Source organism: Pantherophis guttatus, chromosome 2, assembly GCF_059756535.1.
Source record: "Pantherophis guttatus breed Tessera chromosome 2, ASM5975653v1, whole genome shotgun sequence".
Taxonomy (NCBI): domain Eukaryota; kingdom Metazoa; phylum Chordata; class Lepidosauria; order Squamata; family Colubridae; genus Pantherophis; species Pantherophis guttatus.
The window spans coordinates 757,898-784,370 of NC_142064.1; the positions used below are offsets into that span (position 1 = coordinate 757,898).

General features: G+C 55.0%; 1 protein-coding gene and 1 non-coding gene across 7 annotated transcripts; both read left to right on the forward strand.

Annotated features, from left to right (window-relative positions):
• Positions 1-855: 855 nt before the first annotated feature.
• LOC117679758 (U6 spliceosomal RNA) lies at positions 856-962 on the forward strand. The gene has a single exon (XR_004595442.2). It is a non-coding gene; the product is annotated as a U6 spliceosomal RNA (small nuclear RNA).
• Positions 963-2,380: 1,418 nt separating this feature from the next.
• Positions 2,381-25,196, forward strand: ATOSB (atos homolog B). Of its 6 annotated transcripts, none has more exons than XM_034441924.3 (9): positions 2,381-2,566; positions 18,801-19,019; positions 19,331-20,407; positions 22,296-22,354; positions 22,573-22,654; positions 22,861-23,019; positions 23,253-23,321; positions 23,573-23,763; positions 24,873-25,196. In XM_034441924.3, the coding sequence occupies exons 3-9, from the start codon at positions 19,421-19,423 to the stop codon at positions 25,024-25,026; spliced, it is 1,701 nt and encodes a 566-aa protein (XP_034297815.2). In that variant the 5' UTR covers positions 2,381-2,566; positions 18,801-19,019; positions 19,331-19,420; the 3' UTR covers positions 25,027-25,196. The 6 variants fall into 6 exon arrangements, with proteins under 6 accessions (XP_034297815.2, XP_034297810.2, XP_087741562.1 ...); XM_034441919.3 differs by having other exon boundaries at positions 2,386-2,566; positions 22,570-22,654; XM_087885436.1 differs by lacking the exon at positions 2,381-2,566 and adding an exon at positions 5,928-6,010.
• Positions 25,197-26,473: the final 1,277 nt, after the last annotated feature.

Consider the following 26,473-nt stretch of genomic DNA (forward strand, 5'->3'; position numbering starts at 1 on the left):
GTGCATCCAAACCCTCTGCCAGACACTGGGACTGGCAAAGGAGACTCTCAGAGCCCGGCCCCGGGACCCTTCCAGCCCTGCTTTGGCTTCCAGTTTGCCAATCTCCTTTTGGCTCCCTGGGGAACCTCAGCTCCCACTCTTGGGAAGCTAAACAGGGCCTGGTCCATTGGATGGGAGACCACCAGGAAAACCCAAGGCCAGGGGAAATGAACAAATAAATATGAGCCAGCAGTGTGCAGCTGCAGCTAAAAAGCCAATGCAGTCCTAAATTGCATTAACAGAGGGATACCACCAAGAACAAGTGAGGTACTAATACTATTCTATAAAGCCTTAGTAAGACCACACCTAGAGTACTGCATCCAATTTTTGTCACCACACTATAGAAAAGATGTTGAGACTCTAGAAAGAGTGCAGAGAAGAGCAACCAAGAGGATTAGGGGACTGGAGGCTAAAACATACAATGAACGGTTCCAGGAACTGGGCATGGCTGGTCTAGTGAAGAGAAGGACCAGGGGAGACATGATAGCCGTCTTCCAATACTTGTGGGGCTGCCACAGAGAGGAGGAAGGGGGTCAAGCTGTTTTCCAAAGCAACTGAAGGCCAGACAAGGAATAATGGATGGAAACTGACCAAGGAGAGATTCAACCTAGAAATGAGGAGAAATTTTCTGACAGTGAGAACAATCAACCCGTGGAACAGAAGTTGTCTTTGGAAGTTGTGGGAGCTTCATCCCTGGAAGATTTCAAGAAGAGACTGGACTTGCTTGAGCGGGGGTGGGGGTGGCAGGCGTTGGACTAGATGACCTCTAGGGTCCTTTCCAACTCTTTTAATCTGTAAACAAAAAAGCCCTCATGGGTGCTCGCTTCGGCAGCACATATACTAAAATTGGAACGATACAGAGAAGATTAGCATGGCCCCTGCGCAAGGATGACACGCAAATTCGTGAAGCGTTCCATATTTTTTGCTTTATTGTGTGTCTGGAAAAAGTATCAGTATAAATTAAATGATGAGCTTCTTAATAAGGAAGGAGGTATACTACAATTAAAATCTTTGAATCAATTAAGAGAAGAAAAGATATTCAAACATGGTTTCAGTATGAACAGCTGCAAGCTAGATGGAGAGAAGATCAGAAAACTGGTATTTTGCAGAATGAGAACTTGGTAATACAAATTAGAGACCAAAGTCAAATGCATATAAAAAGGCTGTATAATGCATTGGTAGAAATAGATTCAGAAACGGAGTTAGTTAAGGACTGTATGATAAAACGGGCACAAAATATTGAAGAACCAATAATGATGGAAACATGGGAAAAAATATGGGTCAGAAATGTGAAGTTCACGCAAGCCCAAAACTTAAGAGAGAATTTTTATAAAATGTTTTATAGATGGCATCTGGATCCTAAAAAGCTAGCCTGTATGTATCCAAGTTTTTAAGTGTTGGAGATGCGAATGTGATGATGCCACATATTATCATATATGGTGGACATGTAAAAAAATTAAAATTTTGGATAAAAATATGGTGGATTATCCAAAATATTCTCAAGAAGAAGATAAAATTTACTCCACAGTTCTTCTTTCTAGGTATAATTACAGATTGTATGGTTATAGAGACTAAATTGATTTTAAATTTAATAACAGCAGCCAGAGTTCTGGTGGCGCAGTATTGGAAGAAGGAAGACTTACCAACTATTGAAGAGTGGACATTAAAAGTAGTGAATTTAGCAGAGTTGGCAAAAATTTCGGCATACTTGAAGGACCACTCAAATGAAAGATATATATCGGAATGGAGAAGATGGATTGACTATATTCAAAACAAATATCGGACTAAAAAGTTTCAAATAGCCTATGAATGAAACCAAAATTTTCTTTTTGAATTATGTTTTGTTAGTTGAAAGGGGAGTTAAAGAGCAAGAGAGAATTAAGAGCCTACAGAAAGTTAGCATTTTTTAGTTCATGTTTGTTAAATGTTATACCCTGTATTTGCTCTGGGAAGTCCGGGGTGGGGGGAGGTTGGGGGGAGGTTGGGGGGAGGGATGGGAAAAATTGTTGTAATATTTAATAAAACTTTTTAATAATAATAAAAAAAAGCCCTCATGGAAGGACACCCGCGGCGTCCCTTGGTCGCAGGGAGGGTTTCCCCGCAGCTTCTAGCGCTTCCCCGACCTTCGCGCTCTCCGAGACCTGGGCCGGCAGGAGGGAGTCGGGCGGCCGGAGGAGAGGGGGGTGCACTACAATTCCCAGGATCCCTGGCGGAGCAGCACGGCCCCGGCCACGCCCCTCTCCCCCGCCCCGCTGTCATCACGGACCTGCACGTGGAGGAGGCGTGGCCACCGCCGCCGCGCCCGCTCATTGGCCAGCGGTGGCTCCGGGGCTCGCCCGGAGAGCCAATGCGCTCAGGGGAGGGCGGGGCCGCGCGGGGCCCGGAAGCTGCTCGGGGAAAGGGGGCGCCGCGCCTGCCGGACCCCTCGGTCTCCCTCCCGCCGGAAGCCCCGGAGCCTCTGCCGGGAGGGCGGCGGCCGGGCGGAGCAGGAGCAGGAACAGGAGCAGGAGGAGGGCCCGGCCTGCAGGTAAGGCGTGGGCGCCGCTGCTCCCGGTCTCTGGAGGACGGGGCGCCTCCGTCCGGCCTTCCCCCGCACGGCCGCCTCGCCGCCCGCCCCGCTCAGTCCCCGGCGGGAGGGGCCGCCCTGGGGGTAGCTGGGGGGGTCAGTGAGGGGGGGCAAAGGAAGGGGGGCTCGCGACCCCAGGGAGGAGGAGGGGCTGCCCCGAGCACCCGCAAGAGGCGGGCAAGGGGGGGAGGGGGGAGGGGGGAGGGAGGGAGTGGGGGGGTCTCCGAGCGAGGCCTGGCTGGGCCCACGAAGGAGGCCCAGGAGAAGCCCCCCTCCCACCCCCCTTCTTTCTCCTTCGCCTGACTCGGTTCCCCGAATGGGGGCTCCGTTTGTGTGGGCTTCGATGGAGCCCCCTCAGATACCGAGAAAGGGGCGGGGGGGGGAAGGAAGGGGGCCCGCAGGAGCTGCTGGTTGCCGTGTCCAGTTCTCCAGGGGGTCTGTTGGAGCTGCCCTGTTGGAGGTGCCTGCCCGCCCTGGGTGGGGCCTCAAATGCTCCGCTTCCCCTGGAGTTTCAGGAGTGCCAGGCAGGGAGTGGGGGAAGCCCTGCCTGCCAGCTCCTCCTTGGCCTCTGAGTGAGTCAGCGGTGGGGGTGGGGTGGGGGTGGGGGTGGCCATGTGGGCACTCTGTTGGGTCGGCCAGGTTCTCCAGGGTGTGTCTGAGGGGCCAAAGCATTCCTCTGCTGGCCAGTGGGGCAGGTGGGGGTCAGCTTCTTCTCCAGGGAGACACGCCATCTTTGCCATGGTGGTCAGCAGGGTAGTGGGATGCTAGAACCACCCATTTTGGGAGACCTGGTGCAGGACTGTCACCCATGATGCTCCTGGAAAAAAAGGCCAAAGAGGGGGAGGGGACTTGCTTGTTCAAGGTTGTTGGGCGGCCAGCCTCTCTTCCCCCCCTCCCCCCAACCAGTCACAGAAGCTTTGGCTCCAGCACAGCTGCCTCTAGTTCCCCCATCCCTTTGATCATCCTTCCAGATGAGCAGGAGGGGGGAGGGGAGGGACCTGGCCTGAATTGGAGGCCTTTTAACAGCCTTGGGGGAGAGACATTGGCTCTGTGGCACAAAGCAAGCACTGACATTGTCGGGCGGGTGGGGGGGTGGGGGGGTTGCAGAAGGGCTTGGAAGCTCCTTTCCCTGGGGGTCCTGGATGTTCCAAAGAGACTGTGACTTCCTATCCCAACCCCCCACCCCCATCCGAGTCCTCATTCCCCATACAGGAGAGGCTGCTGCAGCTTTTCTCGACAAGGCTACCCTCTCTGGAGCCTGGTCTTCTCCTCCCCTCCATTACCTGGCGGGTCCTGGCACCAGAGGCCACTGACCATCTGGGTGGGCATATTTGCCTGCAGCAGCCTGGAGGAAGCAGGGATAGAAGAGGGCAGTTTGTCAGGTTGCCCAGAGGGCTGAACCCTAACCCAGCCTCAGCTATGGGAACATTGGAGCTGAAGTTCTGGGGATCCAGAAGAGGAGAAGGGCCTCTATGCTGAGTGGCAGCAGCTGCCCAGAGAAGGGGCTCCCCCCCCCCCCTTCTGCTCTGAAATGCCAGAAACTAAAACCGCCTTTGTGCAACTTTTGCAGGCTTCTGTTACGGGAAGTCTGGATTTGCACACACACATGAACTTGCGTGTCTGCAGAAGGCTATGAAGGGGTCCAGAGTGTGGCACACACGCAACGGCTCTGGGTACGGCTTGTCCTTCAGCCAAGTGGGGTATAATTAGCTCGGACAGGCATAGCTGTAACCTCTCCACGTACATCTTTACAAGGAAGAAAAACGGCTTGGTTACCATATCCCCTTGCCACGTGGCCTCGGAGCCCCTCCGAAAACTGCCTGTGAACTCTGAGCTGATAGGGAACCTGTGGGCAAACAGTTAAGAGCAAAAATTAAATAAAATCCAACTTTATGTCCTGCCCTACGTAGTTCTTTGTCACCAAAAAGTTAAAGTGGCCTTGGCATCTCCTAGCCTGGCACCTTGATTGCCAGAGTCCGGTGTCTTTCAGCCTTGGCCACGGAAGGTGGGGGCGGGGACCAGCGTAGTCTTTCTCATAGGGTTAACTCAGAGTTTGGGCAATTTCCCCCCAAAAGGGTGGAAGGAACAAGACGCCAAAGGCAGGCAGGAGGAGGGGGTATGTCTTTTGGACCCTGGTGGGCTTCAGGCCAGGAAGGCCGCAGGGCCGAAGCGCAGGGTGGTTAGCGTGGCCTGTTGTGGAGGAAATGCAGCTGACGAAACTTTGCGCACTCTTCCTGGCTGAATTTGCACAATCCCCCGGTTGAAAATGTGGTTGGCCAGTTTGTGGCAACCAGGTGAATTCGGGGAACCCTGGGTCAGTGGGCGTTCAAGTGCCCCCAGCCCCAATGGCCGGAGGCGTGGGACCTTCCTGTGGTCCTTGGGCATTGTTCTCATTCCAGGCTGTGCCTTGAACTCCCACAGGCTGGGCTAACTCCCACCCTGACCCTGGTCTGGGGAGGGGTGTCTTAGGTGTCCCAGTGGCAAGAGCCTGCCAGAGGCCAGCCTGCCTCTCAGGAAGTGGGTGGCGGTGTGTGTGTGTGTGTTTGGGGGGGGTGTCTTGGTGTCCAAGGGGCTCTCACATTTCAGGGTGCCCTGCAGCACGCGGGCATTCTCCTTGTACAAGTGCCCCTTCCCAGCCACTGGGTGCCCCCGCAGGAGCCAGCTGTGGATGCCTCCGGGCCTTGGGCGGGGGAGGGCCGAGCGGCTGCCTGCAGCTGCCCAAACAAAGGCAGGAGGGCAGTGCACGGAGGCAGGGGAGGGGGAGTCACTATGGCAACCCTGCTAGCTTGCAGGGACAAAAGCCTGGCAGGATGGCCGTGGTCACAGGGTTGTGACCACGCGAGACGCCCCCGGCTCAGCTTCCCCTCGGGCTGCCCAGTTGGGGAGAGCCCTCCTTCCCGGGGGCCCAAATGGGCTGGATTGTCTCCTGCCCCCCCACCCGGGGCTTGGCTCATGCGCAGGAGCGGCCGGGAGGAGGCAGCGCCCCTAGTCTCTGCTCCCCCCCCCCACCGCCAGTGTGCGGAGAGTTTCAGTAACAAAGCCCCCCCCCCCCCCCCCCGAGTTCCGTAGAGAAGGAAGAACGTTGTGAGGCTTTGCGCGCTCTCTGGGCTGGGGAGCATGGGGTCTGTAGTCCAACCCAGGGGCGGGGCGGGGCTGCAGCGGCTGCATTTCCTCCTGCTCGCTCGTGGCAAGTCCTGCAAAGCGGCGCCGGAGGAAGGGGAGGGGTGAGCGGGGACTCTCGCAGAGGGGCGCCGGGCTCCCTCCGACCGAGCGGCGGCGTGCGGGGCCGGGGGGAGGCGGGGCGAGGGGCGGTCCGGCGGGCCGGGCCGGAGACGGGTCGGGGCCGGCAGCCCGACTCGCTTAGCGGGGGCGGCCGGCGGGCGGCTGCGTGGCCATGCGAGCCAGGTGAGCGGCCGGGGAGAGGAGGGGGCGGCGGCGGGGGTCTCGCCTGAATTGCCGGGCGGCTGGGGACTCTTGGCCGACGCCCGGGCAGGCAGGCAAGTGGTGGGGGGGGAGGGGGCGGCAGCAGGCGAGCGGCCGCGGGGGGGGGGGCTTGTGGGGGGAGGGGCCGGGCCAGGTGGGCTGCTGCACTGGAGCCTGTTGGGGGGGGAAGGGCCGGGGGGGTCCTGTGGGCGGAGCCGAGCCTCCCCCCTTTTGCGGCCCGCCTGAGGTGGCCGAGGTCTGCGCGGGTTGCCGGGCTGGGGAGCTGGCCGAGGGCTGGAACGCCCCCCCCCCTCGCCGGAATCGGTATGCAGTGCGAAGAGGGCGGGGGCTCGGGGGGGGGGGTTGGAGCTGCCATCTTCTCCCCTCCTCTCCAACAGCCCGGCATTATCTCCCCCCCCCCCCCCCACTCCGTCGCCGGCCTCGGGAGAGCCTGCCGGACCCAGGCAGCAGCGGCTGGGATAGCTGGGGGGGGGGGCAGGGTTGCTTCCTCCTTCCCCCTCTGCAGCCTGGACTTTGGGCCCTCCGTGGGGGGGGGAGAGGAAGGCGCTTCCAATGGGCTGCTTGGCCTAAGTCGCCATTTGCTGCCCCGGGGTGGCAGCCCAACCCTTGGCACCTGCTGGGGGGGGGGGCAGTCCCAGTGGGGCTGAGCTGCCTGGGGGGGGTGGGGGGGTTGCTTGGCAACGCTTTCCCAGGCAGAGTCTGCAGAGGGCCATCCCCTCAGTGGAAGAGAAGGGGTGCCTGCCCCATCGCCCCCAATCTCTACAGGTGCCACGGAGGAGAATCACCCAGCCCTCGGCCCCTAGTACCCCCATTGGAGGGATTCCTTTGAATAGCTGCCCCTGAGGAGGAAGGCTGATTACAGCCAGGTGGGAGGGGAGGGCTCTAAGAGTACCAGTTCTCCCCCCCCCAGCAAATCTCCTTGCCCCTCCTTTAGGGACAGTCTAGGTGCAGAGCCCCCTTGTCCCCCCTACTTGGCCCAGGCTTAGCTGAGCTGGCCCTTCCTCTGGCTCTCTGAGGAAGTCTGACCACAGGCCCCTCTCCCCCAGGCCTGGACAGCCCTTTTCCATGCTAGGGTCTCCTCATTCTGCGGGATTCCCACCCGGGTGGGGGCTGTGACATCATCAGTTCTTGTGTCTGGGGGGTCTGAGCCACTGCCTCTGTGCCCGTCTCCTCCTCTCCCCAGGTGTGCTTTCTGCCTCTCGGTGCCCAGGCCCGGTGGGGGCAGGGGCTTGTCACGCCTCAAGCCCCTCAGCCTGGCTCCCAGAAAGGGGGGCCCTGCTGGCATCTGCTGATGCCGGGAGCTGGCGGTTGAGGCCCCAGCAGCTCCCTGCTTGTTCTGGAAGCGCCTGGCAAACCCTTTCCGCCTGTGGCACTCCTGGTGGCAGCCCAGCTGTAGGTGAGTCAGCTGGCAGGCAGGGAGGAGGCCCGGCTGGTACAGAAGCCTTGCGTCAGCAGGAACCGCCAGCCCTGCCCCCAGACGCCAGGCTGGGCAGAGAGGCCCTGGGCGGAAGCCTTGCCTTTGGTCTGGAGCAGCCGGATTAGGAGAGCTCCGGTGGTGCCCCTGTCCAAGCCACGCCAAGCCCAGCCCAGCGCTGGGATGTGGGAGGGGCCCTGCTGGGTTGGGGGGAGGGATCTGTTCCCTGGGCCAGAGGAGCCTTTTCCTGCCCTGCTCATGATGATGCTGCCCAGGCAGACCCTGGCCACGTAGCTTGGCTGCTGCTCCTGGCATGGACTGGGCGGCTGGCAAACTCAGTTGCGGGGAAGGGGCTGGGGTTTCCCTCCCTCTGCAATTGGAAATGGGGCTGGAGGTGCCCTTGCCTGCTTTCTAGGCCTCAGATGCTGGAGGTGGGCAGGAAGGGGCTGCTTCCACTGGGGCTGCCCTTTCAGGTACTCCTTCGTGTTTTGTGGTCTTTTTTTGCGGGGGGGGGGGAGCCCCGTAGGGCTGCTGCTGGTCCACTGATCTTGTGGTACATTTCCTGGTTGGGTGACTGATAGCTCACAGGCGAAGCCAGTTCCTTGTTTCACTTCTTTGGCAGAAGGAAATGAAAGGGGCTGCAATTTCTTTATTTTTCTGTATTTTATTTTATTTATTTATTAACTTTGCTTGCCATCTATCTCGCCACAAGATGACCCTGTTTGCACGCCCCTTTCGTGGTTTTGGGCCTTCCATCATTGCATGGAGGCATCCGAGAGGATAACCTTTGTCTTCTTGCGTGACTTCAGGCTGAGCACCGAGTATTATGAATTCGGCTAATGTGTCTGTCAAGGAATTGCCTCCAGACTCGCTGCCTCAAAGGACTCTGGAGTGTCCTTTGCCCGTTTGGCTCTTCCATGCCCCAGTTGCCTGCTGGGGAGCCTTCATGGAAGAGGGGGGCCTCGGAGGACAGGATCCCTCTCGCCAAACAAACACCTCTGGAGAGCTGAGCCTGGGAGCAGATTCCCATGCTTTCCTCGGCAGAGGAATTGCCTGGCTCTATGGCTCGTGTTCCTGCAGGTGGGATTCCTGGCTTCCCTTCTGGATCAGACCTGTCTGGGTGGCCAAGGCCCCACGTGATGGCCACCAAGACCTGGAGGAGGTCATTCTTGCCTCCTGGGGAGGATGGAAGGAGGGAGAACAACCTGAAGGACCAGGTTGGGGATCGATCGATCTCCATGGAGAAAATCTATTTGTGTGGTCACTGAGTGGAATCCACTTGTTAGCACCTCAGTTGGTATGAATAAACTCCAAATACTTCTTGCCGGCAGAAGCATTTGGGATATTTCTGCACCGATTGAGGAGAATATTTGTAGCTCAGAGTTGAATTTCTGTGGTCTCTTTATTGTGTCATGAAGCCAAGATCTCGGTTTAATTTTTCAGAGAAGCCAAGAACTGGAAGGTGAAAACAAACATGGCTTATGGCTGGCTTGTTAAAAGAGAGACAAGGGAGTATTCCAGGTTTGTGTTACTAGTTTCTGATACAAACAAAACATGGAAGAATCTCCCATCTTTAGCAACTCAGGAGGAGAAGGCTGGAGCAGCTGGTCCACAGTGGCCAATTCTGGTTCCCGTGGGGTGTGACTGCGTACAGATAAAAGCAAGCGAGCAAGCAAACGTGGAGGCCCTGAAGAACCTGGGTGTGGCCCCCTGCACTCCCAGAAGTCGTGGCTTTCCAGCTGTCCCATTGCTTCTGGCTCTTCATGACCTGATGGGCTTCATTTCACTAGGCGGCCATTGCTGCTGTGAGATCTTGTAGCTTCTGCTTGGATCGTTGGTGAAGGCATCTCACAGGCCATGGAGGGCATGATGGACCTCCCCATTTTTCTCAGGGAAAACAAATGGACATAATCAAAACCTGGAATTTTTTTCCCATTGTGCTAGGAGGAGGCAACCATTAAATATAAAGAATAACAGAATTGGAAGGGATCTTGGAGGTCTACTAGTCCAGCCCACTGCTCAAGCAGGAGACCCTTTACCAATTCAGAGAAATGGCTGTCCAGTCTCTCCTTAAAGACCCCCAGTGTTGGAGCTCCCACAACCTCTGGTGGCAAGCTGTTCCACCGATTCATTGTTCTCACTGTCAGGAAATTTCTCCTTAGTTCTGGGTTGCTTCTCTCCTTGGTTAGTTTCTATCCGTCACTTCTTGTTCTGACTTCTGGTGTTTTGAAGAATAGGTTGACCCCCCCCCCCCTTCTTTGGGGCAGCCCCTTAGAGAATCACCCTGTCGGATCTATACTTAACTTGAGTTTGCTAAGTATAAAATTTGACAGAATAAAACCAAAGTTAGTCCTAATCTGCATCGGAGGCAAGCGTGATCCCACCCGTCACTTGGAGCTAAACGGTGGTCCTTCGCCCAAGGAAGGACTGCTCCTCCACATCCAGTTGGCCTCCATTGCTCCTCTTTTACCTGTGTGGCTCCCACGTCTTGTCCCCGGGGCCTTTGCGACTTCAGAGGGTGCTCGCTGTCCCCCCCCCCCCAGCAAATCTTGTGAGACTCTGACGTGGCCCTTCTGCTTGTCATGTGCTCAGCTACTGCAGGGTCACACGAGGACGGAGCTCCCAGCAGGGACAATCGCCAAGCGATGCTGCTGCAGAGAAGACACAGCCTGGGTGCCCGGGGTCTGGCGGGCACCCAGGCTGGGGGGGAGCTGGAGCTGCTTTTCTATTCCAGCATTCCTGGCTCTGGACTTCCACATCTGTACACAAACCCCTTTGATTTCTGCCTCTGCTTTTCCTTCTCTCGTGCTGCGGAGGAATTTTTTTTTTTTTTTTTTTTTTTTTTATTGAAAAAGTTTTTCAAATACAAATTTTTTCCCCCTTTTTCCCCCCCTCCCCCCTCCCTAACCCCCCCTCCCCACCCCTCCCCCCCTGTGACTTCTTCGTAACAAAAAAAACCCCTAATTCATAACAGATTACTTACTCCCTCCTCAAAATACTGACCTTTACTTACTAAAAGTATTATAAATCCCCCTTTATCCATACATTTCAGAAAAGAAGAAGAGAAAAAAACAAAAAAAAAAAAACAAACACATTATACTATAACTATTATAAAATAACTTCTAATTTAGCATAATAGTGTTTTATATCTATACATTATTGCAACAATTCAAAACCACCTTCCACTTTAAAACTATACGATAAGTCCTACTTTAATAACATTTCAAAGCGGGCTCCCCATAAAATCTAATTTAACATTTATTCCACTCTATCCATTTCCTCCACTCCCCTACATGTATCACTTAAAAATCCCTTTTCTTAAACTAATCAGTCTGTAGCTAGCTTATTCACCCACTGTCTTACAAATTTACCATACACAACAATTCTTGATATCTTTAATTCACTGCCCACACTACTTAAAAATATATATATATATATTCCATTATATCTAAATAAAAAAAGAAAAGACAATAACTTTAAATTTATAGTCCATATAATATCTTCTTGAAGTCTTTCCACTGGATTGTTAAAAGCAACATCCATAAAAGGGTAACATAGCTTGCTGATGCAACAGTTTATTCAAGATCTCCAATCATATCTGCCCCCATCAGTAGTAAACATCTTCTTATATATATAAAAGTAAAAACAACCACCCGAGTGACATTATAATTATATTCCATATAATAATAATTGTGGGTTTCATCAGGATTATTAATTTCCATCATCGTATTGGGTAACTACCCGATCTTCTGCATGTCCCAACGTGATTCTCTTGCCTTATAATTCAAGATAATTATAATATATTTATCAACACAAAAAGAAATTTCAAAGTAGATAATTCAAAACCATCAATTTGAGGCTCTTTCCATGTCCCAAAATTACGGCCATGCAGAGATCTGCCACTATCCTCAGGATGATATTGACCAATACGTCGCCTCCTCTATGTTTTCACATAATCATTCATATTTTAAAGTCACTGGCTTCACTGTTGCTTGAGTTAGAAATTTCTATTTTTGTACAACCTATTTCTTTTTTGGTTTTCTTTTTGTGGGTTTGACTTCCATCCTAATTTTTTGTGTCTCGCGTTTCTTTTTTATCCCTTGTATATCCTCTAATTGGTTTACATGCTTGTCCTTGCCTTGATAAGTCGTCACATTAAAATCAAATGGCACTTCTCTCAAATTTGTAGATAATCCAGCTGGGGTATCCGATAAATCCAAAGGCAATTTATCTGGTACAGTCTCTGTCTTTAGTTCCAGCTCCTTCTGCTTATCCTGTATTATGTCTGAAGACGTTAAATTCATTTTCAACCTATTTTGATAAAATTCTTCCGCTCTTTCAACAGTATTTAATTGGTATCTTTCTCCTTGATATCTCAATATAATACCAACTGGGACGTCCCACCGGAATTGAATATTTCTCCTTTTTAATTCAGACACCAAAAAACCAAATTTCTTCCTTTCCATTAATATCTTAGGTGGGAGTTCCTTGTAAATCCAGATCTTTCTTCCATTCAATTGCAAATTAGAATTGAAGGAATTTTGCACAATTTTATTCCTAATTTCTTTATCTGAAAAATAGATTACCACATCTCTAGGCAATTGCCTTTGCTTGGCAGTCCAGGAGTTTATTCGATGAGCTCTGTCAATCCTACAAAACACTTCCTCAGGTTGAATCTTTAAAATCCCAGCTAGAAATTCAGAAGATATTTTCCTTAAATCATCTCTGTTATTTTCCTGCAAACCTCTAAGTCTTATTGCATATTCTGTGAAATTATATTGTATCTTTAGAACCTCTTTTTCAATCCTCTGTTGCAGATTTTCTACATTACCAGACTTTTGATCAGCATCCATTTTAAATTTTTCTTTCGAACTATAATCCTGAATATTTAACAAATCATTTTCAATTTTTTGAATTCTATTGTCCAATTTATCTTGAATTTCATCCATTTTTGACTCTAGTAAATTAGTATTTGTATCCAGCCGAATCATGAATTCTGATGCTTTTAAAATTTTTTGGTGCAAAAAGTCAAACTTGGATTTCACCAATTCCTTAGTTTCCTGCTTAAATTTTTCAAGTTGCTGATTCACAATCTCATCCCTTCTTTCAATCTCCTCTAAGAGAAATTCTATTATATTAAAATCAGGTTTCTGAGACTGAAGAGTTAAAACTTGTTCCTTTAAATTCTTAGTGGGGGAATCCCCCCCACCTATTTGCTTGTCTGACTTCACAAGCCTCAGTGCCATGTTTTGTTAGAAGGAAAAAAAAAAAAAAACAAGACAAAAGACTTCCAGCCAGCAACAATCAGGCCTCCGGGGAAAAAGAGAAAAACAAAAACAGGAGCGGAGTTTGTCTACAAATGTAGCCAGTGGTATTTATTCCGCTACATTGTAATAATAAAAAACGGAAGAACTTTCCCTCTCAAACTCTTCTCCAGCCGCGGCAGACGCCATTTTAAAAAAAAACTTTTTTCCTCTTTCTCTTCCTCTATTCTCTTAGGTAATTTTTAAAAGATAAGTAAAATACTTGCGCTTCAGTATTACAGGTCCAGCTCACATTTTCTTTGAGTAATCTGTCAAATTCGCAGGCTTGCTTTGAACGCCTGGCTCTGCATTAGCAGAGGTCTCCCAAAGCCCGGAGCAGCGGCTGGGGATATGGGGCATCTCATCCGCTCCATCCCAAAAGTAAAAGAAAAACTTTTGGGACTCTGCAGAGAGTTCTACCCACCCCTACCGGCTCTATCTCCATTTCCTCATGGAAACGGAGTTTTTTCGAGCCGCCGTTCCGTTGTGAAGGCGGCTCTGACAGGCAGTGGAAGCTGACGATCCCAAAGGAACGTCTGGCGGCGGCCAACAGCAAACAGGAAGTCCTGCGGAGGAATTTTTTAATTGGGGGTTGGGCTACATAGGTCTCTGCTGTTCGGTGGGGGGGATTTGGATCATCTGTGTGGTTCTGGCCACTGTGGGCTGCTGCCCCCCCAGCCCCCCCTCCAAGCAAATGCTTCCCAGGGCCCTGTGCCTCTGCTGAGGAGGGCACTACCTCCCACCTGCTGTCTTCGCTCTCCCTGAGCCCGCCTGGAGGGCCCGAATGTGGGGGCGGCTGTGGGGAGGAGAAGCGTGTTCAGCCTTCCTCTCACCCGTAATGCGCTCGGGGCCAGCTGAGCACTGCTGGGGTTAAGCGAGGACACGCTCTCATCCCTGGGAGAATCAGGAGGACTAGAAATCCCAGCATGCACTGCTCTGCATCCTTGGAGAGGAGCAGGCTGGGAGGTGTAGTTTGCTGACTCGGTTGGCCGGTTAGCAGCAGAGTCTGGCTGCCTTTTGGCTGAGACTGATGCTCTCCTCTGGGCTTGCGGAGGAGGCCGATCCAAGGCTTGGAAGGGGGAGGGAAAGGCCGAAGGGAAGGGAAAGCCCTACCAGCCGCCTTCCTGCCCTTTTTAGCCCCCCCACCCCCAGGAAGGACGGGGGCTGTAGGGTGCTGTGCACCACTGGAATGGAAACAAACTGCCGAAGCAGATGTATTTTTGAAGCAGAGTAATCCATAACACGTTTATTAATTTATTTAACAATCAAAAATGATTCCTTAACGTTTGAATCGCCCAAGTGGGGGATGTTGGTTCAAAGAGTTTTCTTTGTCCCCCTTTGCTGGTCGTGCCTCAGCTTCCCCAGACAGTCAGCCCTCACGGTGACTGGGGATGATGGGAACTGCCATCACTGGAGGGCACTGGGAAGGGAAAGCCACGACAGGCAGCTTAATCACTGAAGGGGGATATCAACCGGAAGAAATATCTAAGCTGCTCCATGCTTTTTCTTTTGTAATCCCAGTGAAATTCTTTGATTTCTTTTTCATGCTGATAGAATAAGGCCTGAAGTTCGCAAAGGCACGTATGCGTTTCATTCCATAGGCAGACCCAAAAGGAAACTGCATGAATGCTGCGCCAGGCATTTCCTATTGGTCAATTCAAAAATAATGTTACATTTGATTGGTCTCCTTGGTTTGGTTTACCTGGGAGAAGAATGGCTCCCTCCCCAAGACTCTGCTGTCCCTGCTGATTGCTGAGCCTTGGCAGAGCGAAGGGGGGCCCTGCACATCCCTCCTTACCTGGCCTTGACCTGCTGCCTGGTTTGGGGAGGGGGAGGCGCTGTGGGTCAGGGCCAGAGGATTGGGCTTGGTCCAGCAGCTGCAGAGGAGTTATGAGATGGGGCGGGAAGTCTGGTTTGTCTTTTGCCCTTTTAAGGAGGCCTTGAAGCCTCTCTGGGAATGCCCATCTTGCTGGTCCCTGGTGATCTCGTTCTGGTTACTTCTCCTTGAGTGGGGAGGGGGCTACACCTTTCAATTGCATGGAGCGGAGCTCTTCTAAGATTGCTGTGGGCTTCTTACTGTTTGGGCTAGGCCTGACCCAGAAGAATGGCACCAAATTAATTCCTGTTTAAGAAATGCTCAAAGCCCCACAGAGGGTCTGTGGGGCTGATCCTCTGGGACCAGGGATCTGGTGCTTCTGAGAATAACAGAATTGGAAGGGACCTCAGAGGTCTTCTAGTCCAGCCTCCTGCTCAAGCAGGAGACCCTTTACCAATTCAGACAAATGGCTGTCCAGTCTCTTCTTAAAAGCCTCCAGTGTTGGAGCACCCACAACTTCTGGTGGCAAGTTGTTCCACTGGTTAATTGTCCTCACTGTCATGAAATTTCTCTTTCTAGGTTGCTTCTCTCCTTGATTAGTTTCCATCCATTGCTTCTTGTCCTGCCTTGAGGAGAATAGGTTGAGCCCCTCCTGTCTCTGGCAGCCCCTCAAATATTGGAAGATTGTTGTCATGCCCCCCCCTAGTTTTTCTTTTCATTTGACCAGACTTCCCCAATTCCTGCAACTGTGTTCCTGGCAATGGCAAGTTTGAGGAGGCTGCAGGGGCTTCCTGGATTGTGTGTGTGTGGGAGGGAGGGGGATGCACTGCATCTCTTTCCTCTGTGTAGCCAAGGAGGGTGTGGGCGTTGGTGGCTGCAGGGCCTCATCCTGCTGTTATCAAAGGGCAGCAGCTTGGGGAGGGCACCCCTCTGCACCGGGGGGGGGGGGGAAGATGTGGGCATCTTGTTATTTTGCAGTTCAGTTGCTCGAGGGGGGCCAGTGTTTTGCCAGGTGGCGTGTTGGCCCCTTTGGGGTCATGCCCAGCTATCGGTCTTGTTTGTCTGCCTTCTGGGGCATCTGGGCCTTTGTCAGCTTCATTATTGGTGCTTTCAGGGAGCTGCCACCCCCTTCATCTGAGAGTCTTTATTCCTCAGCCCCTTTTCCTGGGAAATTCTGTGCCTGGCATCTGTCGCCTCCTCACCTTTTGCACTGGGGTGGCACAGCCTGTGGGCAGAAGCTCCAGTTTCCTTTTTGAGCAGCAGCTCATCTTCCGCTCTCTTCTTCCTCCTTCAGCCCCTCAGCCGATTCTCATCTCCAGCATCCCTGAGAGGGTCTCCCAGCAGCAGTCCAGTCCTTTCACCCCCTGGTGCGCTCTGCCTTTCCTTTGCTCTTAGCTGCCCAGGTGCTGCTCTGGCTGGCACCGAATGGGGCAACTCGCTGCAAGACCATTCCAGGCGGGATAAGTCAACGCCATAGATTATCACCCGCCACTGTTTCTTTGATCTTATTTTCACGTGGAATGGTCTCGCAGCGAAGTTGTCCTGAGCCACATTGGCCATGGCGAGTTGTCCACTCTGGCAATGTTGACAGCACAGCAGAGAGAAAGAGCTGGGCAGGTGAACACAAAACACCTCGACCTGCACTGCAACTGCAGCATTGATTCTCCATCAGTTAAAAAACGATGAGGACTCGCAACTTAGCTGCTCTGGACAGGTTGTGGCGAGGAATGATGATGATGAGGAAGGCCCAACTCTGGGCTCCCTTCCCTGCCATCATCCCCCAGCTCAATCAGGGTTGCGTGCAGGGACACGCATGTGGGTCATGGCAGTGGGTCCTTGGAAGGAGGGCGGCTGGAGGAGGCTCAGAGGGTCTGGGGGGACAGTGCCCCTCTTCCTGCTGTGGGGCGGCTGCTTCTCCTTGAGCGTCTGGAGGTGACCGCCCTCCAAGGGACCTTGGAAACAAAGTCCCTCCCCCTCCCCCCCAGCTTTGGCCTCCCCTGCCTGCCCCACACCTCTGCCCCCCCTCCCATTCTCTTGTGGCCTGGCTGATTTACATACTGGGCTGCCATTGGCTGGCTCAGCCCAGGGGAGGTGTAGGGGGTGGGGTGTCATGGTGACCTGGGCTGAATGGGGAAGGTAAAACCCGGAGCAGCCTCTCCGGTGGTCTCCTCCTCCTCCTCCTCCTCCCGAGTCCTGACTCTGGAATTGCACCAGCAGCTGGCCTGGGTAATTTTTTTGGGGGGGGGGATGGGGGGGAGCCAGGCAGGCTCTTGCCTGGGGCAAGGACCCCTGAAGGCAAGAGCCCCTGTGCTGGAAGATGCTCAGACCCCTGGCAGCAGCTCTTGTTGCCCTACGGCTCCCATTTTGGAAAACTGGCTGGCATTGATGGTGGTTTGCTTGTGGTCCCCCAGGTTGGCCTAGAGTAGGGTTGTCAGTGTTGAGATTTGTGGACTTCAACTGCCAGAATGCCTCAACCTGGTCCCAGAATTCCTCAGCTAGCATAGCTGGCTGAGGAATTCTGGGAGTTGGAGTCCACAAGTCTTTCTTAAAGTGGCCAAGTTTGGAGATCCCTGTTCTGGAGGAGCGGAACACCTCCCCCCCCCGTTTTCCCAGATGGGTTGGATCCAGGGCCTGGCCTTTGGGCCTCAGGTTCCTTCTGGGGTCTCTGGGTTCCCCAAAGAGCTTTGCAGAGCAGGGCTCTTCAGCTGGGGACTATGCGGGGGGTGGGGTGGGGTGGGGGGGCTTCTGGAGTTCAGGCGCAGCCAGGGCTTTTGTAAGAGCCCCCTCCTCTCCTTGCTTTGGCCCAAAGCCAGATGGCCCCAGGACCCCTGCCGAAAAGCCCTTTTCCAGGAAGTCTTTGTGAGCTCTGCTCATTCCTCTCCCCTGTTGGGGTGGGACAGTGGTGGGGGTTGGGCCCGCCGTTCCAGCTCACCCCCAAGGTGAGAGGGGGTCTTAAGCAAACTTTGCAGCAAAACCCATCAACACTGTTTGCTGTGTCTAATCCTGGCCAAAGGAGCCCATGTCCTTGGCTGGCCGGGTAGGTTGAACCGGGTCCAGGTGAGGCCTGGAGGCCTGGGAGGCGGGAGGCTGGGGTGGGGCTGCTGCCAGGGTCCCCTTTACAGGACACCTGCCTTTCCCTGCTCTGCAGCAAGGTGCCCCTTCCCTCCCCCCATCCCTGCAGCTCCCCTTGGCCTCTTTGTTTCCTGCAGCCCCCCCCCACTGCTCCCCCCCCTTCCAGCGCAGTCTGAGCACCTGCTTCCCCATGCTCTTTGGCGGCTGGCATGAGCCTGTGCAGGGGGAGGAGGTTGGAGGACTGTGCGCCAAGGGGACCCCTTCTGTCCTGGGGTGCTGTGGGGCCAAGGCTGGCTGTGGCTTGCCTTCCTTGCTGTGGTACATGGCGGGAGGGGGCTTCTCTCCTTCCACAGACACTTCCTGCTCTGGCTCTTTTGCGGCTACTGCTTTGACACCCCCCCACCGACTTGCAGTAATCCTGCTGTCAAAGCTGGGGAGGAGAGGGCCTCGACCCCTGCCCCCCCTCCAGCCACAGGCCCTCTGCCAAACTCTCTTGTGGGAAGTCGGCTCCTGGCTGGTGCAGCTGGCTGCCAGTCTGTGCCCATGCCCATGCGGCTTTGAGGCTGCCAGTCCTTGATTCTGATGGAGTTGTCTGGACAACCCCTTTTGTGTGTGTAGGGAGGGTGTTTTTTGGGGGGGGGTTGCAATTAGAAGAGAGTCCATCCTCCGTTCTTGCAGGGATGATGAGGCCAGTGGGGGAGGGGGGGAGGTGGACGGAGGACCTTGGCATTTAAATCAGAAGTCTCCAAACTTGGCAACTTTAAGATTTGTGGACTTCCAGAATTCCCCAGCCAGCCATGTTGAAGTTGGAAAGCCCTGAGGCAGACCAGACCCGTTTGGCTTTTCTGTGGGCAATTCGGAGGTTTCCCAGGTGAAGCGTAAGCCACCATTTTACATATGAAATCTCTTGAAGAAATCCTTCGTTACTGAAACCACAGCTGGATTTATGTGGACACATTTATGGATTGACCAGAGAATCCTTTTCTCCTTTGAAAAGTCCCTAGTCGCCCCCTCCTCATTAAGGAGATCCAGAGACCCCACTTCTTCTCTTCCTCCCTTCCGTGCCAGGAGGGGTCTCTGACTTCCACACCCCTCCCTTCTTCCTGAGGAGGTTACAGGCGGCCTTTTGCTCCTCTGTCTCCCCAGGGCGGCTGCCCAGTTGCTTCGTTGGCCTGGGGGAGACGTGGTGGTGGTCTGCGTACAGAACCGAGCTGGAACCCGTGATGGTGGGAGCCATCCCCCGGCAGCCGCGCCGCTTCTGGGGAGTGCCAGGGTGGCAGGTGTCCCCAGCCAGCTTCCCCAGTCACCGTCGGCTGCTGCAGCAGGAGAACACGCCAGCCAGGGGACGGGACCCCGTGCAGTGGGGTGAGTGGGCAGTGCAAGTGCTGTAGACCTTGCAATGGGGCTGGAGGGTCAGGAAGGCCTTGGCCCCTCGGCTTCTGAGCACTTGAAGAAGGAAAAGACACACACACACACACCTCTGATTTGGCTCACAGGGCCCCAGAATTGGCTCCCAGGGTTGCAGCAGCCTGCAGCTGAGAGAGGCTGCCTGGAGGAGAAATCCGTGGCTCTGGGGCTGCCTCTTGGAGGGCAGTGTGGGGGCTCCTGCTTGAGGCCTGGAGAGGCACCCTTGGAGGGAGGGGGATTGCTCAACCCTGCCCTCCCTTTCTTTTCAGATGTGGCTGTGCAGCCCACTTCCTAGCAGGGGACTCGGCCAGACGCCCTGACCACGCGGCACTTTAGCGCCTGTCCTCCCCCTCAGCCCCATGAGGCACCTCAGTGCTGAGGCCGGACTCCCCCGCGAGCAGAGCACAGGCCTGAGCCAGGAGCAGCAGCAGCAGGAAGATGAGGAGGAGGAAGAGGAAGAGAAGCAGCAGCAGCAGCAACAGCCCTGGAAGCATCATGGCCTCCAGATGGGCTGCAGTCCACCAGAGCTGGGCAGCCAGAAGGTCTACCAGGTCTCCATCTTTTCTCCTCGGGGCAGCGGCTCTACCCTTCCGCAGCAGAGGGGCCCCCGACGGCAGCCCATCAAGCGGGCCTGCCCGGAGCCCCGGTGGGTGGCCGAGGGTGGCGAGTGGGATGCCAAGAGGGGCCACTGGGGGACGGAGGAGGAGGCCATCGAGGACGGGCTCTTGGTGGACGGGCTGGCCCTGGGGGGCGCTGCCCAGCACTTCTCCCATAGCGGCCTGCGAGTCGTAGAGCACCGGCAGGAGGTCAGTCCCGGCCAGCGTGGAGGCCAGGAGCCCAGAGCTGCCGAGGGCCGGTGGGCGGCCCTGCCGCTGCCTGGCAGGCTCTGCACCACTTTGCACACGAGAGACTCGGCCCCCGTCTTCTTGGGGGAGCAGCCCGCCATGGACTCCAGGCCAGAAGAGAACGGGGGGGCCCGTTTCCCACACGATCACGATTTGCACAGCCCTGCACCCCCATCCCCCCCGCCAGGGCAGCCGTCCCCAGAGGCCGAGGCACCCAACACTCCACCCGAGGCCCCCAGCCTCAGCGCCAACGGGCTCTGCTCGGCCGAGAAGACGCCCTGCTCCAGCAGCCAGCTCTCGGGAGGCGGCCCCGCCAGCTGCCCGGCCAAGAGGAAGCTGCTGCCCTCAGTTGAAGGGAGGGCAGCCAGCGGTCTGGAGGAAGAGAGCCTTCTACCAGCACGCAAAAAGAGGGCCCTGCATTCTCCCACCGTGCCAGCCTCCTGCCGCAGCACCGATGCCAAGGGCGCCCCCTTCTGGAACCATCTGCTTCCCGCAGCCAAGGTAAGGAACTGGGGCCAGAAAGGGCCCCCAGTAGATCTGCCTCCCAAGAGGGCTAGGTGAGGAGCTGGGGTCTGGGCGAAGAACTGCTTGCTTGGGGTGTCCAAGGGGTGGCATCCTGGTGGCAGAGCCCCGAGCTCTGGCACACCCTGTCCTGCAAAGGAGCCTCCCTTAGAGCTGAAAAGGGCTGTGCCACTCCCGGCATGCTCATTGCACCCAGCATCTGTCAGCCGTAGAAGCTCCTGGACTTTCGCAGCCTTTGGGTGAATCCTGCTAGGTCAGCGGTCCCAACCTTTCCGGCTTGGGAGAACCAGCGGAGGGGGGTCGGAGGGGACGGTTCCGTGCGAGGGGCAAGCCCCCACATGAGCAACATAACTCCATTTGTGCAAGTGGTGGGTGCACATGTGATGTTTGCGCAAACAGCTGCACGTGCGCACACGCGTGGGAGGACTCGTGTGCTAGATGTCTCTCCTCCTGTCCTGGAAGGAAAGGAGGCCCCCCTCCCCCCAGCTCCATTTCCCCCGCCTCTCTGCTCTTTCTCCCCCTCTGTGTGGGATGAATCTCTGGGTTCTCCCCTGAGTGAGGCAGGCGTTCCGTTTGCTCCAAGATGCAGGAAAAGGCCTGGCCGCCTGTTTCCAGATCTACTGCATTTCTACCCCACTGCAATCTAATTGGCTGTTAACATGCACCTGTGCAATTAAAAAGTGCAAATTAAAAAATAAGAACTTTAAAGTATAGTAGAAAAAAAATTGTAATGGGAGGGCTCTGTTTAAGTTAGGGAGAGAGCGACATAACTGCACTGGTGGAGTTAGTGGAGGACTGGCATCTTTTATCTTTGGCCTCTCACCTCCTCACGGTGGGGACCCCTGACTGCTTTTCCCAGAACAATTCTGGCTGCAGAATGTGGCCCTGAAGATAACAGGTGCCAAGAGATGGCTCTATAGGCTAAAAGCAGCCAGAAGCTGCTTGGTAGCTGCGCTCCCGTCCCTGGGTGTCACCAGTGCTCAGGTTACTGAATGCCCAGTTTGGGTGATCTGAGCCAAAAGAGGATGCCCCAGAAGGAGTGGCAGAACCTGGGGCCGGAGTGAAAAGAGGAATCCGCCTAGAATCCCTACGTAGTCACAAACCGGCTAAGTCCAACCGCCACTGAATCTCACGCTGACCCTTTGTTGAGAAGTTTCCTATGCAGGGGCTTTAGCAATAAATCTGATTCACTGAACCTTCCTGTTGGGGCCTGGTCTTTTGAGCCTGACAGGCAGCCAAGACTGCAGTGGGTGCTCTGTTACAAAGAGACACCTGAGTTGAGGTTCCCAAAAGCAGCTCCACAGCCCATTCCTCTTCTCCGCGGCTTCCTCGTGGCCCTCCTGAGCCAGCCCTGCTGTGGGAAGAGGAGACGTTTCAGATGTCCCAAAGACCTTCCAGGGAGGGGGTGGGGGTGCTGGGGCTAATTGCTCCTGCGGAAGGTAATTCAGCCTTTCTCGACCTGGGCTGCTTGAAATTTCCAAACCAACAGGTGGGCCAGGGAATTCTGGGAGTTGAAGTTCAAGAGCCTTCAAGTGGCTGAGGTTGAGAAACACGGGTTCAACTGAACTGGACTTCCATCAGAGCAGCTGTGAGGCGGGTCCATCGGCTGCTGCTGGAAGGCTGGGTGGGCAGGCGGGCTGGCGGACAGGGCTGCCTTCTGCTTAAAAGCAGCCTCCTTCCTAGTGCTTGACTGCCTTCCAAGGGGTGGCCCGTGCGAAATGCTGTGTGGGCGCTCTCTCTCTTCCTCGCCTCTAAAGGGCTGCTCCCAGGAGGAGGGCAATTGGCTCTGGAGGGGGTCCTGGATTGGAGGCAGGGGCTTGGGTGGAGGTGCGGGATCTGACCTCCCCTTTCGGTCTCCTTGGTGCAGGGCTCGGCAAGCGGCAGGACTGGCACTTCTCAGTTGAAAACGGGGCTGCACCTCAAACCGTGAGTTCCCCCCCTCCTCCCCCCTTTTGATACAGGGAGCCCACAGCAGCCTCCAAGCCATGCAGCCAGGTGGGACGGCCACGGGGCCTGTCCACGGAGTTCCCCAAGGCTACACATGTCCCAGGCCATCTCTCCCCCCAGCACCCCACTCCCAGCAGGGGTCAAGAGGGGCTGGAGGAGGCCCCCCTGGAGTGAAACTTCCCTTCTGCCCCAAGCAGGAGGAGGCAGCTGCGCAGGGCTCTCGTGGGCAGGCGGCCCCCCACCACCTCCACCAGCCACGCCCTTCTGGGGAATTTTGAGGTAACCGTGGGGCTGGGGAGGCCTGACCTGCCACCCACCTGTGGGACCATTAATGTCCCCCGTGAATGCAAAGCTGTGGGGTGGCTGCCTCCTTTCTACCGAGGGGGCTGAGCTGAGAAAGGCTCGGTCCTCATTGGGACATGGGGGGGCATGTCCTGGTCAAGCCCCCCTCTCCTGAGAATGCCCCCCTCCCTCTCTCCTGGCAGGAGTCGATGCTGAAGGGGCGTTTCCCGCCCTCCGGCCGGATCGGAGGCTTCACCGCAGAGATCGGGGCCAGCGGATCCTACTGCCCACAGCACGCCACCCTGCCTGTGGAGGTCACCTACTTCGACATAGCCGAGCACAACGCCCCCTCCCCGTTTCTGGTAAGGGGCTGCAGGGGAGCCGGCAGTGGCCCCTCCTGCCCTCCTTTGAGATCCTGCAGGGAAGGGGGCTGTGCTGGGAGCTAGGACAGGGAAGCCACTCTGCTGTAGGAGCACCCCGCTTCCTCCCGGCCCTCTGATTCTACCAGCAGGAGGCTCCCCAAATGAATTTCACCTGGCAACTAGCCACGTTCCCCCTTTTTTAACATTGTTCTGGTGCCGCCTTTGTGCCGCAGGGAGTCATTGACTTGGAAGCCTTGGGAAAGAAGGGGTACAGCATCCCCAGAACGGGCACCATCCAAGTGGTGAGTGGTGGCGAGAGGAATGGAGGGGACTCTGAGTTGTGGGGAGTAGCCTGGGGGCTGGAGACAGCCTGGCTCTCTTTTCCTCCCCCTCATCTCCTGCCCCAGAGCAGAGAGAGACGGGTGGGGACAGAAGGCATGGCGGGGGGAGCCTGGGCGAATAGCCCCACTCCTGACCTCCTCTGTCTGCAACGCCTGCCAGCAGCTTCTGGCTTTCCCTCCCTCCCTCCCCACTGACTCCCCTCCCGTTTCAGACCTTATTCAACCCCAATAAGACGGTGGTCAAGATGTTCCTGGTGACCTACGACTTCCATGACATGCCTGCCAACCATGTCACCTTCCTGCGCCATCGCATCTTCCTGGTGCCGGTGGGCGAGGGCGAGGCCTCCATCTCGGATCTTGCAGGGCAGCCCAAGCGGGTCCTCTGCTACCTGATGCACCTGAGGTGAGGGCAGGGGAGCTGGGGGTGGGGTGCGACTGCCCTTCCCTGAGGCCCGGGAGAGCAGGGCCTGAGCCTTCTGGGCTCTTCCTCATGGCCTCCCTGCTGTCCAACAGCCATCACTGCCCTCGCCTTGGGCACAGTGCTGGAAAATGCAGCCTCTTTGGTTAGTTGCTCAGAGAGTGGGAGGGATGGATTGGTGGATTCCACTGGATTTGTTTCATACCCCCACCCCACCGCTGCTGCTGGCCACCAGGAAAAGACCCCAAACCCTCTCCTAGATTTGGGCTGGAGCGGGGGGAGGCAGGAGGCAGAGAGAGGGCCAAATTTAGCCCTAGATCAGCACCTGTTCTGGGGTGGTGCAGCTGCCTTCAGAGGTGGGTTCAAACACCAGCAGGGAGTCAACCTCCTTTTGCACAGTGGTTCAGTGCTGTTTGACTGATTTTGGGCTCCTTTGCAGCTGCACAAAGATCTGTGCCACACCTGAGCTGGTGGTTGCACTTATTTTGGATGTGGTTTAGCACCATTTTGGAACAAGCCGCTCAGGGTCGTTGGATACGAGACGGGCAACAAATAAAATTTCATAAATAAAGAAGTAAATAAATAAATAAAATTAGCCTGAACCACACTTGTTGGGCTCAGGGACTGTGGCATGATGAAGCAGCAGGGGTGGGGCGGCTTCCCTGTGCAGGCTCATTTGGGTCTCCTTGTGAGGGATCAGCTCAGAGACCTGGTTGGTAAAGGGGAGAAGTCCAGTCTGGGAAAATCGGCCTCTTCTGCTGCCCAGAGCAGAGTGGGCCCAAAGAGGAAGGGACATTCCACCCCTTGGCCAAACCTGTTGCGTTTTTTCCTTTCTGAGTCTGGCCTCAGCGTTGCATAAACCAGCCAATTGCATTATATCCAATGAACCAGGAATAATTGTGGTTCAGAATGACGAGCGTCTTCCTAGGGCCTTAGGGAATTGTGCTGGGTGCTTCTCTCCCCCCCTCCCCCCGCCCCAAATTGCAGGCAAAGGTGCCTTGGTTCCCAGACGGCCTCCCTGGCCTTCCGGAGCAGCAGACTTCGATCTCCCCACCCCAGTCCCCCTGTGAAGAACCTCCTGCTTCCCTTCCCAGGTTCCACAGTTCGAAGTCGGGGAAGATCTACCTGCATGACAACATCCGGCTGCTCTTCTCGCGCAAGTCGATTGAGATGGACTCTGGGATCCCTTATGAGCTGAAGTCTTTCACGGAACTGCCGCGCAACCCCTGCTACTCCCCCCGGGCTTGAAGGAGGGAGCGGGAGAGCAGCACTTTGCCCAAGCCGAGGAGGGGCAGGCGGCTGCAGATGCTTCCCTGCAGCGGTCAGTCGCCACTCTGAGCCATGCCTGGCCCAGGGCGGCGTTTTACTCACTGGATCCAGCCCAGCCAGGATTACAAATGCAGCACATCCCAACCTCTCGTTCTGGTGGCTGGTACAATTCTGTGCAGGAGGCTGGGGAGAAGGGGAAGCAGAAGGGGCAGGTGTTGCCATGAGGGATGGGCTCCTGCTGGCCTTGGTAGGCAGGCAGGGTGCATAGGCGTTTGGGCCATTCAGAAGCATGTACAGAACTGGGAGGTGGCCTTTTCCTCCAGGGACTTCGTGGGGGAGGTGTTCTTTTTAGGGATCAAGCTGGATCACCAGGCAGGAGCAGCTTTGGAGCCCATCCAAGCTAGCTTAGGGGAAGGGAGCTGAAGGCAGCACTGCAGGGGGAGCAGATCAAGCATAACTGCTCCCCTTTCCAAGGAAGCCATGAAACTGTAACTCTCCCAGGAGTGGGAGTGTCTTGCCTCCCGGCTGCTGCTTCAGACTCCCTCCTCCTCCTCCCCTGGAGCAGCTGTACAAGACCAGGCCCTAGGAAGGCTCATGCTGGCCTCTCAGTCCCCAGCTCTGGTCCACACACTCTGTGTGACCAAAAGAGAATTCAGACAGTTGATCTTTAGAGGTATGAGGCAGGGTTTGTGAATCAGTTTAAGTTTTTGCTTTGTCTGTGACCTGAACTATTACCATCCCAGTGGGTCCTTCTGCTAAGGGCATCAACCAAGCTGGAGATGGTAAGGCAGGAGCTGTTTGAGGGGTTCATGGATAGCTTTGAGTCTGTCCCAGTTTGAGCTGCACCAGTTTAGAAGAGAGGAAGCCTTGCTGTGAAGCCCAGACCTCTTTTGGGGGACAGTTCTCCCTGTCCCCCAAGCATTATTTTCCCCTGGTATCATTTTGGTTTGGGTTGCATCTCCTACATTGTTCTCTCAAGAGGGAGCAGGTGTGATGAAAGGGGCTACAATTACAGAGACTTGAAAATATTTATATTTAAAAGGAAAGAGAGAGAGAGGCAGAAATGTATGAAATACTCTTTTCTCTTTCCTTTTTTTTGGAACAGAAAAAAAATCTATAAATGTGTGTTTGGAAAAAGTGTTTGTCTGCCTTGATATTTTCAAGAGGGTCTGACCCCACTGAATGGGGGAGGGGGCCTGAAATGAGACAGTTGAACAGTTTGGGGCTGTTGAGCAACCTAATTTTTTTTTGGGGGGGACACATTTCAATTGGAGGACAGTGGCAACTGACACGTGACAGATTTACTGAACAATTAACACTCTTGTTGGCCTTAAGGAAGCCTCATTCTCTACAATAGCAGGAGTTGGGCCAGAGTGGGTAGTGTGGGAACGAAAGTGCCATGCAGCTGGATGATTTGTCTCCCCCC

Excerpts from the sequence above, each read along its gene's own strand:
- ATOSB (XM_034441919.3), top strand. The coding sequence starts at position 19,421 with ATGAGGCACCTCAGTGCTGAGGCCGGACTCCCCCGCGAGCAGAGCACA. Across the intron at positions 22,355-22,569 it reads ACGGGGCTGCACCTCAAACC|CAGGAGGAGGCAGCTGCGCA; the intron begins GTGAGTTCCCCC and ends TTCTGCCCCAAG. Across the intron at positions 22,655-22,860 it reads CCCTTCTGGGGAATTTTGAG|GAGTCGATGCTGAAGGGGCG; the intron begins GTAACCGTGGGG and ends CTCTCCTGGCAG.